This window comes from Chaetura pelagica, unplaced genomic scaffold, assembly GCF_000747805.2.
Source record: "Chaetura pelagica isolate M959 unplaced genomic scaffold, ChaPel_1.0 scaffold199, whole genome shotgun sequence".
Lineage (NCBI taxonomy): Eukaryota > Metazoa > Chordata > Aves > Apodiformes > Apodidae > Chaetura > Chaetura pelagica.
In genome coordinates, this window is record NW_009970714.1 from 995,050 (window position 1) to 1,011,106 (window position 16,057).

The following is a 16,057-nucleotide window of genomic DNA, read 5'->3' on the forward strand; positions in this document are numbered from 1 at the left end:
CCGGGGTGGGTGAGGGTTTTGCAGGCGGGTCAGGGGGGGGGAAAAAAAAAAAAAAAAAAAAAGATAAAACGCTTTACTTTAAAAGAAAAAATGCAGATTAAGCAAAATATAATGTGCTTTGCCATCTCCAGTTAGACCTGGAAGACTTATTGTTGCTTCAGGTTCTACATCTAGAAAGATGTATAAATACATTAAGTTTAGGTCCTTATTTTAAGTACCTGGTCTTTGCAGCTCATAATGACATCCAGGAAAGTGGTAGGAATGATTTAGAGAAGGAACTTGCTGAAGTGGGGAGGAGCCTCCTTCCCTTTCTATTCCTCAACTGTGCTCAGCAGCTGAGGGACGTGGTCCAACTAAACCAAGCACAACGGATGCCTGACACCATGAGCTCTTCCTATGGATGACCTTTGGCTGCAGAGCGTCCTGGTGAACACTGACTTGATGCCCATCTGCATCATGGTCTTCTGATACTTGAGGAGAGATCACAGGCTTATGAGAAGCAGCTGGTCTTGCACATGATGTGAATACAACTAGAGCCAGTCTGGCTGCTCAGAGCTGTTAAGTCAGGAGCTGTTCCAGACTAATGGGAAATAATTCCAGAGTATTTTTGCACCCTCCTCTGTGATGTCCTAGGTGTAATGCACTGTTGAAGTAAATGGGTATGGATGTTGAGGCATGTATCTGTGAATATATATAAAAATATGTATGCGTGTATATAGATGGGTGTGTATTTTCCCTAAGCTCTGTGTCTGGTGATTAGCTCTGTCTGACATGTAACATCATTTTTGCTTTCAGAACCACTGAAATGGAACTGTATGAACAAATATTCTGAAACTGTATGAGAACTGTATAGAAAATCACAATGTCCAAGCCAGATAATAACTGTAACAAGTTTAGAGACAGCTGAAGTGTTTGAGGTGTTGTCTGAGGTGGTAATAGAAGAAAGTGAGTGTTCGATGAGTAATTACGGAAGTGGGAGGAAAGAGGGAAACAATAAATCAGGTTGAGACTGGAATAGGTGTTTTATTATGCATGATTGTATGTGAACCAATGATTAAGACAAAGAACCTCTCTGGGCTTTCAGACTGTGCTTGTCAGTGTGGAATCTATTCACGTTACTCCACCGTTAGCTGTAAATATTGTGGCTTTGTTCAGGTTCTGTGGATCTTTTGATAAACAGCTACATAAATGCTCAAACGTTAGTGCTCTGATGTGTTATTAACATGGGTATTGTACCTGTGCACTTTAGTGTTTTAAGCTAAATAGGAAAAAGAAAGGCCCAGCTGAAGTATAAGGATCAGGAAAACACAGGAATTGGAACTGATGCATCCAGTAGAGTCTCTTGCTGACCATTCAATAGGATTTTTTTCTCACCTTGAGCTGAAAAGAGGAAGTTCTTATCTTGGAACAGATTGCAAAGCAGGAGGATTTGTCCCTCACTTTTTTTTTCTTCTCAGTGCTGCATTACTGCTCACAGAAAGGAGAGAACTATTAGAGGAAAGATCTGCCAGGGAAGATTCAGACTAAAGATTTCCAGTTTTCCTACAACTTCAAACTATTCATAAACTACCAAGTCACATACCACTTGACTGACACTGTGCTCTTCAAAGTGGCATTTGAAAGGACCTTGTCTGCGCCCTTTGGAGCCTGTCCATGAGCTTCTGCATGCCCTGGGTTCATCAATAACAAGGTAGCATTAATTTCTAACCCTGAACAGTCAGTCCAGGTGCACCATGAGCACACCAGAAGAGAACAGCTTGCATTGCTGCTGTCCCTCATTACTCAGGTTTTAAGTATTAAGTACAGAAATATTTTCTCTGAGTTCATCCACTTGAGGTGGAGAGGAAATATAGGAATTACCAGGCTCAGTCTGGCCCTGTTATACCTGCAGCAGCATCTGACACTGGGACAGGGCAGCCCCATGTGTTCCAGATGAAATCAGTACAGCCTGAAGTATAGATATTTTACTAAATTTTTATTAACACTAACCCTGGTAACTCTGGATATCCTTATCTACATAAGCAAAAAATGTCTCTCTGAATGTTTTGGCTGAAGGGGCAGCCTGTGGCAGTAGTTTCAGCAGCTGAAATGGCAAATGTTTGGAAATAGGCTTCCTTTATCTTTTCTTTTGAAATTTTTAACTTTTTTTTTCTTTTTTTCCCCGCCTTCCATTTTCCTAGGGCATAAAAATTGTCACAAAGCTCCCTGTCCTCCTAAAAAATCTCCTGATTTTCCAGAATCCATGCTCTTTTTGATTCTGATAGTCACCTCTTTTCTAAGATAAAGAATCTCCATTTTTTCAATTGCTGTTTTTATTAAACTTTTCCCTGTCATTCTCATTACCTGCTTCTCAAATACCCCTTCAGTCCAGCAGTTCCCCTACTGAAAGCAATGCTGTTGTCTGCTGAATGAGACAGCCACTGTGTATTACTCCATCCTGTTGCTCCAACATCTCAATATTGCACTTCATATTACATAAAAGTTTTGGCCAAGAGTCCTTAAAAAAATCCGGATCTCTTACCTGAGCTGATAGAAGGAGTTTAAAATTTGACAAGGTTATGGATGGGTTTGATTTTCTCCTTTTCTGCTTTACTTCACATTCTGATAATATAATATCTCACTTTGCATTTGCCACTTTTTTTTTTGTTTTGTTTTGGTTTTTTTTTGTTTTTGTTTGTTTGTTTTGGTTTGGTTTTTTGTTCTTTTAAGTGGCATAGGCCTCTCTAGTGCTCTTCATTCAGTGTTGGCCTTGAATTTGATTTACCTGGCAAACATTATGAGTAGAAGATTTTTTCAGCTCTCTGCTCACCTTCTCTTTACCTTGTATTTATAAATGTAATAAAGTGGTGCAGATACAGCCCTCTGTTAGCTTTCAGAGATACTGCACATTGACTTCTCATCTTAACCTTTGTCTTCTGTCTCCTAGCCAGTTTTTTTGATCCAACTCATGTGGTTTCTTTAGCACAGGACAAACAAGAGTATTTTCTGTTCTTCTAATCAAAGGTGCGTTCAACCCTTGCTGCAGCTTTTCGTCTTAATTCTTTTGTGTGAAAGGTATAAAAAAACCCCCACCAAAACACAAAGACATGTACAAAACTTCCAGAGAGCACACTTCAGCATTTTGCTGCCTATTCATGTGAAGCATATGACTAAACAAGTGGTACTAATTATGCTTTTAGTGACGTGCTATGCAGCCTACAGCCCTGAGAGCGTGGGGCTGTGTGACTGGCCAGGCACAGACACAGAAGGAGGTTGTCTGAAGATGTTTCAAAGCCAGTCTGCATATTTGGTGCTAGTCATTGTCTCCTCTCTCACCCTCCTCAAGATTTTCGTGGCCTTGGCATGGTCCCCAAGCCAATTTAACAGCATCTAAGTTCTCTGGTCCTCAGCTTCAGATGCTCATGGTATGTTTTTCCTTCCTTCCTGATGCGCTTTTCCTCCCCCCAGACCAGACAGGCAGCACAAACCAGGTACTGTGGATCTTGGATTCTTTCAGACCTTCTTCCTAGTGCATGGGAGCCATCTAGCAGAGGGACTGATTGATAGTTTTAGTGGATTTTTCTTAAAAATGGAAAAAAAGAAAATGCTGTACTACCAAAATTGGTCATGGTTTTCCTGTGCTATGGTAATTGCTGAGCCCTGGCTGGGGAATTGCTTTTTTGGCTTGGGAAGAAGCACTAGTAGGATCTCCTAGAAGCACTTGAGCTTAAAAAGACCACTTTCCTCCCAACACCTTATTGTATAGTTTTCTATTATGTTTTCTTAGCCCCTCAGTATGTCCTGCAGGGTAGCTCATGCCCAGAACTGAGGGCTGTATCACAGAATCACAGAGTCATTCTGTTCGCAGAAGACCTTTAAGATCATTGAGTCCAACCATTAACCTAATTCTACTGAGTCCAGTGCTAAACCTTGTCCCTCTTGTTACCCTAAAGTCACATATTAGCCAATGTTGTATGTAAGATCCTCAAAAAAAGTTGGCTACTTTTGCTCTGCTTCCCTAACAACCAAGCATCTTCCTCATAACCCCTCCTGTTCCTTTTTTAACTGCAGTTTTACGAATGTACTTCCAGACACTTAAGGGGTGAGATGATGGGAGAGAGCTGGCCCAGGGAGAGACGAGAGAGAAGTGAGTTCCCAGGGGAGGAGGAAGGGAAGGATGAGAAGCCAGAGAGAGAGGAGAGCACCTCAGATCCTGCAAAACCTGACAGAAGGGCCTCCAGCAGCAAATCCTGGGGGACAGCAGGGGAGAGCCAGATCCCCTGTCACTGGCTGAGCAACAGGAGAGCAACTGATTATTATAATTATTTGCAACCCCTTTTAGCCGGGAAGAACTAACTGGCAGTGCCATTTATTCCCAAGCATTCTTCCCTAATAATACCCTTAATACAGCCTGTTCCATCGCTTTAGTGAGGCATGTTTTTCATCTTCAAACTCAATTTCATTTATTAGAGACTTCACTGTGTGTGACACAGTGTGCACACGGCAAGTGCAGCAAGGATTCATTTTAATTATTAGGTATTACCAGGAGGTACAGTGTGTTTGTGCCAGCGGGTGAAAGGGCGAGAAGGGGGAGGTATCTCTTTGGTTCCTGTGTCACGTATCACAACTGTAAGGTGATGGGGCTTTCTCAACTGCAATTTAAATTTGGAATCGAGACGTTTGGTGGCTGTTGGTGCTCTCTGCCAGATGCAGCATGGGGAGAAAGTCTCCAAGCAGTGTGGCTGCAATAAATAGTCTGAGATAACAGGCACCTCGCTGAAGTTGTTGTTAGAAAGTCAGCCAGAGGACTCTGCTCTGGGCAGTGACTGGTGATATTTAAATGCTGCTTGTTATGCAAGTGAGATTACATTTCAAAATTGTAATGAATTTGTTGCAAGATGAGTAAAAATCTAGACTAGAGAAAAAGGACTAGAGGGAAAGTCTTATAGGGATAGGCTGAGGGAGCTGGGGCTGTTTAGACTGGAGAAGAGGAGACTCAGGGGGGACCTCATCACTGTCTTCAACTACCTGAAGGGAGGTTGTAGTCAGGTGGGGTTGGGCTCTTTTTCCAGGCAACCAGCAACAAGACAAGAGGGCCTGGCCTGAAGCTGCTGCAGGGGAAGTTTAGGTTGGATATTTGGAAGTACTTCCTCATGGAAAGGGTGATTGGACATTGGGATGGACTTCCCAAGGAAGTGGTGGAGGCACCATCCCTGGCTGTGTTCAAGGAAAGGCTGGATGTGGCACTTAGTGCCCTGGTCTGGTTGATGTGGTGGTGTTGGTCATAGGCTGGACTTGGTGATCTTAAAGGTCTTTTCCAGCCTTGGTGATTCTGTGTGAAAATATAATTTCAGCTGGGTCTTCAAAGGAGGAACAGAAGTTGGATTCAAAAGCAGAGTTTTCTAAGCAGAAACCTTTTCTAAGCTGACTTAAGCCTTTTTGGTTTGTTGGGTTTTTTCCTTCCTTTGCATGTAAATGAGGAGGACTTCTACCCTACAGCTCTCCATAGCCCACTGCCTTTCTGCTCAGTGGTGTGATGTAGATGTGGAACATTTAAGCTGGAGCATGATTTTAATTACAATATTTTTATTTTATTTTTTTTTAAGAAGTTGGCCATTTCTTTTTTTTTTTTTTTTTTTTTTAACTTGACAGAAGTAACCATTGTAAAGGCTTGCTCAGTTGGAATTGCCTGTTGTGGAAGGAAGCAATGCAGAAACCTGAAAGATACTGATAAATTGGAGGGGAGAATCCTGTGGAATAAATTAGCAGAAATTATGAGAAGCTTGAGGAATTTTCTTTGGAAGGAAGACATTGCAAGGATAATCTAGAGGAATTTGTGTATTTTCTCACTACTTGCATACAGCTATAATTTTAACACTATTGTCAACATGGTATGTTTTGAGCAGTGTAGGAGGCAGAGCATGGACTTGCAGGAGACACAGCAACTCATGAGGTTATATGAGGAAAAAACGGGGGATATATTTTCATTTTTCTAATGCTGTTGCAAACGTAAGCTCTAAGAGACCACTGGTTAGGGCTGCTACCAAGTTTCTTGGTGTCCCTGGAAAGCCAGGAGCTCTGCAGATGTTGGAGAGATTGGGTTAAATCCCTTCCATCCTTAACCATTCTATGATTCTATGATTATGAGTTGTTGTAAATGTAACTGAGAGCTGGTTTTGTGACTATTATTTTCTGGGCTGTGTTTAGTGTGAAGTTCCTTTGCTGGTGATTACCCCACTCCACAGACATGGTGTTTTGATGTCTGGTCCCCATGCCACATGTAAAGACAACCACCAGTAGTGCCTACCAAAGAATAATGCTATGTATAAAACCTGAGCCAAGTAGTATTTGTTATTAACTCTTTCCTCAAAACAATTAAGGGAAATCATCAGAGAAGTGTTTACTCATTGATGCTACAGGTGTGTGAATGTCAATGTCAAGGAACATGTGACTCACAGTAGATGAAGGTAAACCTCTCCTGTTTTCCATCTAACTGGCATGAATATTAGTTGCAGTAAGGTTGCCATAGCTTGGTCATACACATCTGAGGGTGTGGGTTTGGAACTAGATAATCTTTAAGGTCCCTTCCAACCCAAACCATTCTATGGTTCTATTTTTTTAAAAATTAAAATAAAAAATTCTTTACTTTTACTGGTCCTTGAGCTACTTTGACTGAAGCAGTTGCCATTGTCTCACTTTCTTTTGAAGGCAGACAAGACTCTGTAAGAAGGTAAAAAGCTACTTGTGTGCACTCTACAGGATTGTTTTACTGCATTCGGTACCTCTAAAACACAAATCCTGGGAAGACAAAAAGAACATATGAATTCACCCTATACCTATTTAATGGCAACAGAACTGATCTAACACAAGTAATACTATGTCAGGAGCACTGGAGATACAGGGTCTTTTATGTATTTATAAGGCTCAGGCACAAATGTGCATATGTTTTGGAGATGGCAGCATCTGGTTATTAGAAAACATATTTCTGTTGAATTTTGGACTGCTGAGGATTGAGTAGAAATGTTTTGTATTATTGAAAAAAATATGAGTTTATTTGGGAATAATGGAGTAAACTGTGTGGGACTAACCAGGAAGTGATACGAAGCCAGTGTTATTCTGACCTTTTTTTTGTTTTTAATTGTTTTAATGTGACCAATTAGTTATGTTACTCTGGAAATTCCTGTAGGAAAGTTCCTGCAAAGTGTTGTGTACACCATAGCTGTGACATCAGCATTTCAGTAAATAGAAAAAAAAAAAAAAAAAAAAGATGTGGAATAAATTAGCAGAAATTATGAGAAGCTTGAGGAATTTTCTTTGGAAGGAAGACATTGCAAGGATAATCTAGAGGAATTTGTGTATTTTCTCACTACTTGCATACAGCTATAATTTTAACACTATTGTCAACATGGTATGTTTTGAGCAGTGTAGGAGGCAGAGCATGGACTTGCAGGAGACACAGCAACTCATGAGGTTATATGAGGAAAAAACGGGGGATATATTTTCATTTTTCTAATGCTGTTGCAAACGTAAGCTCTAAGAGACCACTGGTTAGGGCTGCTACCAAGTTTCTTGGTGTCCCTGGAAAGCCAGGAGCTCTGCAGATGTTGGAGAGATTGGGTTAAATCCCTTCCATCCTTAACCATTCTATGATTCTATGATTATGAGTTGTTGTAAATGTAACTGAGAGCTGGTTTTGTGACTATTATTTTCTGGGCTGTGTTTAGTGTGAAGTTCCTTTGCTGGTGATTACCCCACTCCACAGACATGGTGTTTTGATGTCTGGTCCCCATGCCACATGTAAAGACAACCACCAGTAGTGCCTACCAAAGAATAATGCTATGTATAAAACCTGAGCCAAGTAGTATTTGTTATTAACTCTTTCCTCAAAACAATTAAGGGAAATCATCAGAGAAGTGTTTACTCATTGATGCTACAGGTGTGTGAATGTCAATGTCAAGGAACATGTGACTCACAGTAGATGAAGGTAAACCTCTCCTGTTTTCCATCTAACTGGCATGAATATTAGTTGCAGTAAGGTTGCCATAGCTTGGTCATACACATCTGAGGGTGTGGGTTTGGAACTAGATAATCTTTAAGGTCCCTTCCAACCCAAACCATTCTATGGTTCTATTTTTTTAAAAATTAAAATAAAAAATTCTTTACTTTTACTGGTCCTTGAGCTACTTTGACTGAAGCAGTTGCCATTGTCTCACTTTCTTTTGAAGGCAGACAAGGCTCTGTAAGAAGGTAAAAAGCTACTTGTGTGCACTCTACAGGATTGTTTTACTGCATTCGGTACCTCTAAAACACAAATCCTGGGAAGACAAAAAGAACATATGAATTCACCCTATACCTATTTAATGGCAACAGAACTGATCTAACACAAGTAATACTATGTCAGGAGCACTGGAGATACAGGGTCTTTTATGTATTTATAAGGCTCAGGCACAAATGTGCATATGTTTTGGAGATGGCAGCATCTGGTTATTAGAAAACATATTTCTGTTGAATTTTGGACTGCTGAGGATTGAGTAGAAATGTTTTGTATTATTGAAAAAAATATGAGTTTATTTGGGAATAATGGAGTAAACTGTGTGGGACTAACCAGGAAGTGATACGAAGCCAGTGTTATTCTGACCTTTTTTTTGTTTTTAATTGTTTTAATGTGACCAATTAGTTATGTTACTCTGGAAATTCCTGTAGGAAAGTTCCTGCAAAGTGTTGTGTACACCATAGCTGTGACATCAGCATTTCAGTAAATAGAAAAAAAAAAAAAAAAAAAAGATAATTTCCTTTGGAATGAATGGGATGTTGTGTAAACATTATGTACATACGTGCAGAGGTACAAATGCCATTGTTTTGGCTAGGTTTTACTTTAAACAGTAAAAAAAAGCATGCTACAGGTTTGTTTTGTTTTGTTTTGTTTTCCACTTTCACTTTGTTATTTTTTTTCCCAGTGGGATGTAGAAATTTTTTTCAGTGAAAAAGCTGACAAAACAAAACAAAAAAGTAATTGGAATCTTCCGAGACAAAGAAAAATTCATTGTGTTTTCAGGTGCTTTGAGCAGTGTCAGAGACAAAATTCTACTGTAAATGAACAAGGAGTTTTATGTTCTTTGTCCATGTAGAGTTAACTGATAGAAAGCTGAGGCCATGGGTTAATGGGATGCCAAGGTAATTTGTTCTTAAAAGCAAGAGCAATGGCTGTTGCTTCCTAAAGACCTCTGATTGCTGGGCATGGCTGATCCAAGCCACCTTGCTTGGAATGACAAATGGATTGTTGTGTGCATTTTTTATAATGCAGTGATTTGTCTTCTTGGGTGTAGTACTCTAATCCCCTCTTCATTTATCAGTAGAGAACCAGCAATTCAGCTCTTCCTCCAGCTGGGGTTTGGCACAGTAGCTGTGACACTGTTGACAGCTGCAGACTCCATGGTGAAGATACTCCCTCCCAGCAGCATCTACACACTGGTTCCTCAGCGTGCCTTTCATAACACTGTTTGGCACCTACTCTGCTGCTTGTTTTAGAGAAGTAAATGTTGAAGTTAAGGGTAGTCATCTGAACTCTCTCTGTTCTTCAGATGTAAAGTTTGCTATTTGTTCACAGACAATTTGTTCCTCCTTACTTCTGTGCTCTGAGTCTGTTCTCACCTTCTGGTTTGGTTGACCAGGAGGTGTTCATTCAGTCTTCAACCAGCACTGTGCTCCAGAGCTTCAGCTATTCCCTGAAGGAATGGGTCACCACACAGTGATAGATCTGTTTTCAGGGCCTATAATAAGGCTGGGGAAGAGCTGTTCACAAGGGCATGTAACGATAGGACAAGGGGTAATGGTTTTAAGCTAGAAAAGGGTAGATTTAGGTTGGGCTTTAGGAAAAAGTTCTTTACTGTGAGGGTGGTGGATCCCTGGAACAAGTTGCTGAGAGAGGTGGTGGAGGCCCCACCCCTGCAGACATTCAAGGTCAGGCTTGTTGGAGCTCTGAGCAATCTGTTCTAGTGTGAGATGTCCCTGCTTATTGTAGGGGGCTTGGACTAGATGATGTTTAGAGGTCCCTTCCAACCTAAGGCATTCTATTATTCTATGATTCTACCCCATGTGGTGACCACTTCACAACAGGATGCAGAACCTCTGCAGATGTTTCTCTATCATTTATCTTATGGTTGTACCATTTTTCTTCCATACCCCAGAGCTTGATGGGTTTGTGTCACTATGCATCCCAAATAACATACCATCTATCCTAAAAAAAGGAGAAGTGTTTCACCAGCAGAAGTGGAGGGTGAATGGAGAAGGAAGATGTGGCATCCTTCCCCCATTTGTGGTGACTGATCACAGACCTTTAACCGTATTGAATACCTGGGTGTTACCATCAGTCAAGATGTTTCCATGGAAAGCCCGCATTGAAGACAAAGTGGAAGAGCATACAGTCTGAGCTGGATACATGCTCTGATAACTTTTGAACACCATCACGTGCCCTCGTAACCACAAGCTCATGGACAGTAATTCTCTCTTGGCATGCAGCAGGACAGGGCTTTTCCACTGCTCACAGCTTACTGAGAAAGCCACAGCACATCTGTTCAGTGGCTTGAGCCATTGAGCATTCTTTGCATAGCCTGTCTAGATAAGCTGTCACTCTTGATTTTTAAAACATTTCACAACAGAGAGTTAGCCTAGAATGGAGAACCCCTTCAGAGCATCAGCTGCAGAGGCCCCTCTGCTTACAAACACATGCTGTGCAAGGCTGCCACCATCATGGCTTATGTCAACAAGGGATCAGATTCCCTCTGCTGCAGCAAAGCACACTGGTGTATCTACCCTCCTTCAGTCCTCTGCTGTCCTCTCTGTCACATTTATTATGTTTCTAGAGCAATGTTTTTAGCAGTTCTCCCATGCCACCATTCAGCTTTTAGAGATGCTCCTTAAAACATCTCTTTTCTTCAGGCTCTCTTTGGCCAACTGGTTTTGCTTATCCTTTTGGGAAGGAGTTGCCCTCCTGTTCTGTTTCTGTGACTGTTAGACTTTATTGGCTGGGGATAGAAGAGGGAAGGTGTACACAGAGGCCCTTATTAGCCTGGGGATGTTAATTTCCTTAAGCCTCATTGATAATCTTCCAGGGAATGATCCAGAGCACTTAAATTTAGCTTGTTCCTCTGAGTCTCCCTCAAGAACTGTCTGTCTCTCTCCATAGCCATTACAGGTTACTGTGTTGATAAATATTTGTCTTGATGAATAACTTGCTTGTTTGACTGATCTTTAACAGCGTGAATTTTTTTGTTTCTTTTGCATTACAATGTATTTTTTTCTTTGATAAGCAGAATCCACAAGATTGGGGGAATGGGCTTCTTTGTTGGTATTACTATATTTTGACTTATAGCTGGTTGGGGTTTTAGCCTATGAGTCAGGAATTTCTATCAGAAATTTCAATTAATATGTATCTTCTCACTGCAGAGTGTAAAAGTTAGGTGTGGATTGGTTTCACTACAGACTGCTGTACTGAATTCAGTCACAATGTTCTTGGTTTGAACAGCCAGAGACATGGCTACATGATGCTTCCTACACATGTTGCCCTCAGCCCTGCTGCCACCTGAGCAAACTGATCAGATTTGGAAAACAAACGCCAAGGACTTAAATAGCTTTGAAAATGTATTTGGTTTTTGCAATTTATGACAGTTAAACTTAGCAAAACAAAGCAAAAGCATGCCATTCCACTCTCAATTCCACTTGAATTTGCTGGTTAGTGGATATTTGTGAATGTTCTCATTCCCAGAATGTACTTGTTAAAATGTCATTTCTCTCTTTCTGTTGCAGTGAACTATTTCATCAAAAATGGTACAGACGATGTGTTACTGTGTGGCAATAGCACTGATGCTGGGTAAGTGCTTGAAAAATATTTTCACTTGTGGTTTGGTTTTGTTGCACTTTTGTCGGGTCGTAGAGTTGGGTTTTTTTGCTACTTTTTCCTTCAGTTCTGTCCACTTCTTACCAGCATGAAGTAGCTATTTCCCCTTCCATGTGTCAGTCATCAGAGGATAAGAACAATATTGTGCATAGTAAGATGGTTTTCTGAACTGCAGAAAAGTTTGTGTTCGTCACTTACTCAGGTTTAAAATCTTCAGGGGCCTTATTACAGCTGTTCCTCAATGTGTTTAAATTTCTCAAAACAAAAAGAAAACTGAGTAGCACCTTGATTGGAGGGTATTTTAAAGGAAATGAAAGAGGAACGGAAACAGAAAAGCTGGCAGGATTTAGACTAATGATGAATTCTTGGCTTGTGGCAAAGGAAGATAAACAAATCAGCAAATGCTAGTCCCCAGAATAATGTGCTTTGGAGGTGAGAAGGTACTCAGAGGTGAGCTGTGATCTATGCTTTTTTTCATTTTCTTACAGTATAGACATTGAGGAGATCCAGAATGATTCCTGTGATTATTAACTTACTCTTTATAAAGGATCTTATTCATATGCCTGCCATCTGTAGATGCTCATGGTTCCTCCTGCATTCAGTCCTCTTGGTCTCAGTGCATTGTTTGAGTGTGTGTTTTTATTTGACAGGTTCTCATGATCTTGATGGAAATGGAAGTGTTCAGATAGGATGGAGAGAGATGGTATCTTGTGTGGGCAGAGGAGTTTATAAACTGTGCAAATATTGTAGGCTATTAGGAATTGTAGGAAAAGGAAGAAAATACCCTAGAGTAGTGGAATAGATGAGCTTTTGATCTAAATATGTATTTGAACCTGTGAGGTGGATGACTAAGGTCCAGTGAGGGGAGGACGTGACATGATCTTTTGGAGGGAGATGTTTTCAGTTAGAATTAAATGTGGAAGACTGAGAAAAAAATAAGGTTTAAATTAGGAAGAACTCAACGTGAAAAGATGCATGTGTGCACAGGGAGACAGAAGGAAGATGAAAGGAAGATAAAATCCCAGCTTGCTTGTGGACAGGAGGGCAAGAAAAGCTGTGGGGTGCTGGAGAGAGAAACTTTGCTTTCTGCTGCCACTGTCAACATCAGTATTTATGTAAAACAAGGGGAAAGCTGAAGTGTCAGCCTTCCCTCTGCATGTCTTCTGTGCCTGGCCTGCCTTGCAGTGTAATTTCAACTGCAAGCTCCTTGGGCAGAGGGCCTTGCTTTCCTCTTTGTTCCAAGAAAGGTGCAATGTCAGCATTCATTACTGAAGTGTTTTATTGGTTGTAATACATCACATTTATCCATGCTCAGGTTGGACTCCAGGACTGCTGGGATGTTTCCTGGGGATCCCAGGGTTTGGCAATCTACCTATGCCAAGGGACTTCAGCTTTTTATTAGCCAATAGACAATAATATTGAAGGAGTAATGTTCTGCACAGCAACATTTTGCATATGAAACATTATACATTGCTCTCCCTGCTGACCTGAACCATGGTGGTGGCCACCTGCTAAGGTCATAAATAACATCAAAAGGGTTGACTAGATTATTGACAATTTGTGAGGCATAGTTTGGGGACTACTGCTTTGGAATTGCTCAAATGGTAGAAAGTTTAATACCAATCCAAAGGCTGTGAAGCATTTATGTATTAGTAGCTTGTGTGGATTTAAGGGTTGGGTTCTGGCAAGGCACACTAGCAAAACCACTCTTACTTCTTTCCCAAAAAAACTTTCCCTAGAAAGTAAAAAATTGCAAAGTGACAGCAAAAAGCCATGATTAGAGAAATCCTCCAATGGAGACACTAATGCCCATGGGAGAGTCACAGCCTGAAACAGCCAGAGGAAAAATTCCAGCTCTTATGTACAAGAGGAGGAAAATACCACCCCCATCTTAGGAGTCCTAGTGCTTGTTTTGATAAATACATAAAAACTAACACTGTTTGTGCCATTAAGGGAAACCCACTTTCCCTTTATTAATAAAATCTTCTTCAGCCTCTTGCTGTTTTAGTTAAGTATTTATTACCACTGGGTAAGGTTTGGTTTTAAATGCCTAAAAATGGGGAATAAATATTCCTACTTACACTCTTTTTTAGCTTACTAGCAAATATTGTCTCATCTGTGCCTACCTGGTAGGATAGAGTGACCATTGTTTACAGGCTGACATATCCAATAGAGTGGAATTTGTTTTCTTTTATCCTTCAGTGATCAAAGAGCAAGTGAGTTGAATACTAAAACACAAAATCTGAATGCACAGGGACAGGTTCTGGGGAGATGATGTAATCGTGAGCGGATGTATCAGACTGTGGTTTCCCCATCTATTAGTAATGAAATTAATGACAAATGAGGATGCTTCAGCTGGAAACCCATCAAGGGAAGGGGATCAGGAAAGACAGTTGGCAAGGCCATGGCTAAGTGTTCACAGCATTTTTGGAGTGTGCTTCTGCTCCCAATTTGGAGCTTGAATTTGTCAGCCTCTGGGGTAAGCTGAGGACCCAAAGGAAATGTGGGGGAGGGTGGTGTCATGTGTGCACTCCTGGAGGGATTTGTTGTTAGGGTGAGGGATATCTGTGTTGTGGCTGGGATATTAAACCTCAAGGTAATTGACAAAGCCATTTCAGTGTATTTTTAAGAGCATGTTAATGACACTCTGAGGTTTGGCTTGTTGCTGTTATTGTAGAAGAGTGAAAGAGAAAAAGCTAAATAAATCTACTATGGCAACTATTAGGTGATGAGACTCATATGGTCTGATGTAAGAGTGTGTAGTGATGGAGACTGCAACCTGAGCTGGAGTAGCATGCCAGAATCAGCAGGGAAATGATCATCGGTGGATGTTATATCACAGGCAACCTAATTATCTCCAGGGTGGGGGCTTTATTACATTACTGGGAGGGACTGTTTTCTGAACAAGCACCCAAGCTGCCAATAAAGAAGGAGGTAATGGATCCAGCTAATATTGATTCTAATTCAGAATGGATTTTAATATATGTATGTCACTCAGCAAGCAGCAAATATGTCTCAAGTACCTTAACTGGTAACTGGAAGAGAAAAACATTTATTTATGTCTTTAGATCTGCTCAGGCAACCTCAAGAAGCTACTTTAAAAATGACTCTGCAGAGACATGGTAGGAATGTCTGGGAGACAGCACATTTCTTAGTTGCTCAAGGATTAACCTGTCTGTGGAGTTTTCCATGTGATGCCTCAGAAATTGTCTTCAGGATACCTGAAATCTGATTTTTCTTCATTTAATCAAATAGAACTTTTGTGTTGCTTTTCATTTTGTTCATCAAACTGCATTTCCCCCCTTGATCTACTGCAAGAATTTGTTTTGTGTTTATGAGGAACAAAGAGTCCAATGGAAACAAGAAGTAATGTTTGGAGTAGAGAGAAAATCAAATGATTGTGATCAAAGGTGTTCCTTGGCTCGAAGTGACGTGTGCAGGGTGTTTCACAACAAGAACCTTCAGATCACCACCTTAATGGGAAAATCTTTTGCTCTGAGATGTGTGTCACAGACTGGTCAGACACTGGAAGCAGAGCAAACAGCAATGGCTCTTTTAACAACAACAACAAAAAAGTAGTGTATGTGCACAATTTTTCATGTTTTTAGGTGTGTTTTAGGGTTAAGTTTGGGGTTTCTTTGGGATGTGGCTGTGCTGGGATTTGTCCAAGTTAGTTCTCTTCACAACTTCAGCTTCTTTTATTTCATTTGATTAAAACAAATGGAGAAAGCTCAGATAGTCTGATTTTCAAAAGCATTACAAATTCTATCAATTTACTTTTCAATTTGATTCCCAGTGTAGCAAACACCTTGTTTTATCCCTGAGAAGGGTCCAGTAAAGATCCGATGCTAGTATTTGGAAGATCTTTGCTAGGAGCAGAAGCTGAACATGGCTGTAGCCTTTGTGAAATCCTGTCTTGACATCAAGTGGACTGTGCTTTGCAAGGGCTAGAGGACAGGAGGTGACAGCAAGCAGCACCATACACTGCCTATAAGCATCGACCGAACGTGGCCCTTGAGGGGGAAACTACCAGATATCCACAGTTGAGTATTTATGGTGATAGTGCCAAATGGAAGGCTGCAGGTGGATGCAATGCTCAGGGACCTACAACAAGGAGAAACCCAGGATGTCTGTTCTTGGCCCCAGGCAATGGGACATGGCCAACACCAGGCAAGAAGCAAG

The 16,057-nt window shown here is 40.8% G+C and overlaps 1 protein-coding gene across 1 annotated transcript in view; it reads left to right on the top strand.

The window, feature by feature from the left end:
- Positions 1 to 16,057, top strand: part of LOC104396177 (sodium channel protein type 5 subunit alpha-like) — a 184,085-nt gene that overhangs the window by 30,973 nt on the left and 137,055 nt on the right. Inside the window, exon 7 of the mRNA XM_010005994.1 lies at positions 11,785 to 11,848. Within this exon, the coding sequence (XP_010004296.1) occupies positions 11,785 to 11,848 (64 nt within the window). The remainder of the gene's footprint in view (positions 1 to 11,784; positions 11,849 to 16,057) is intronic.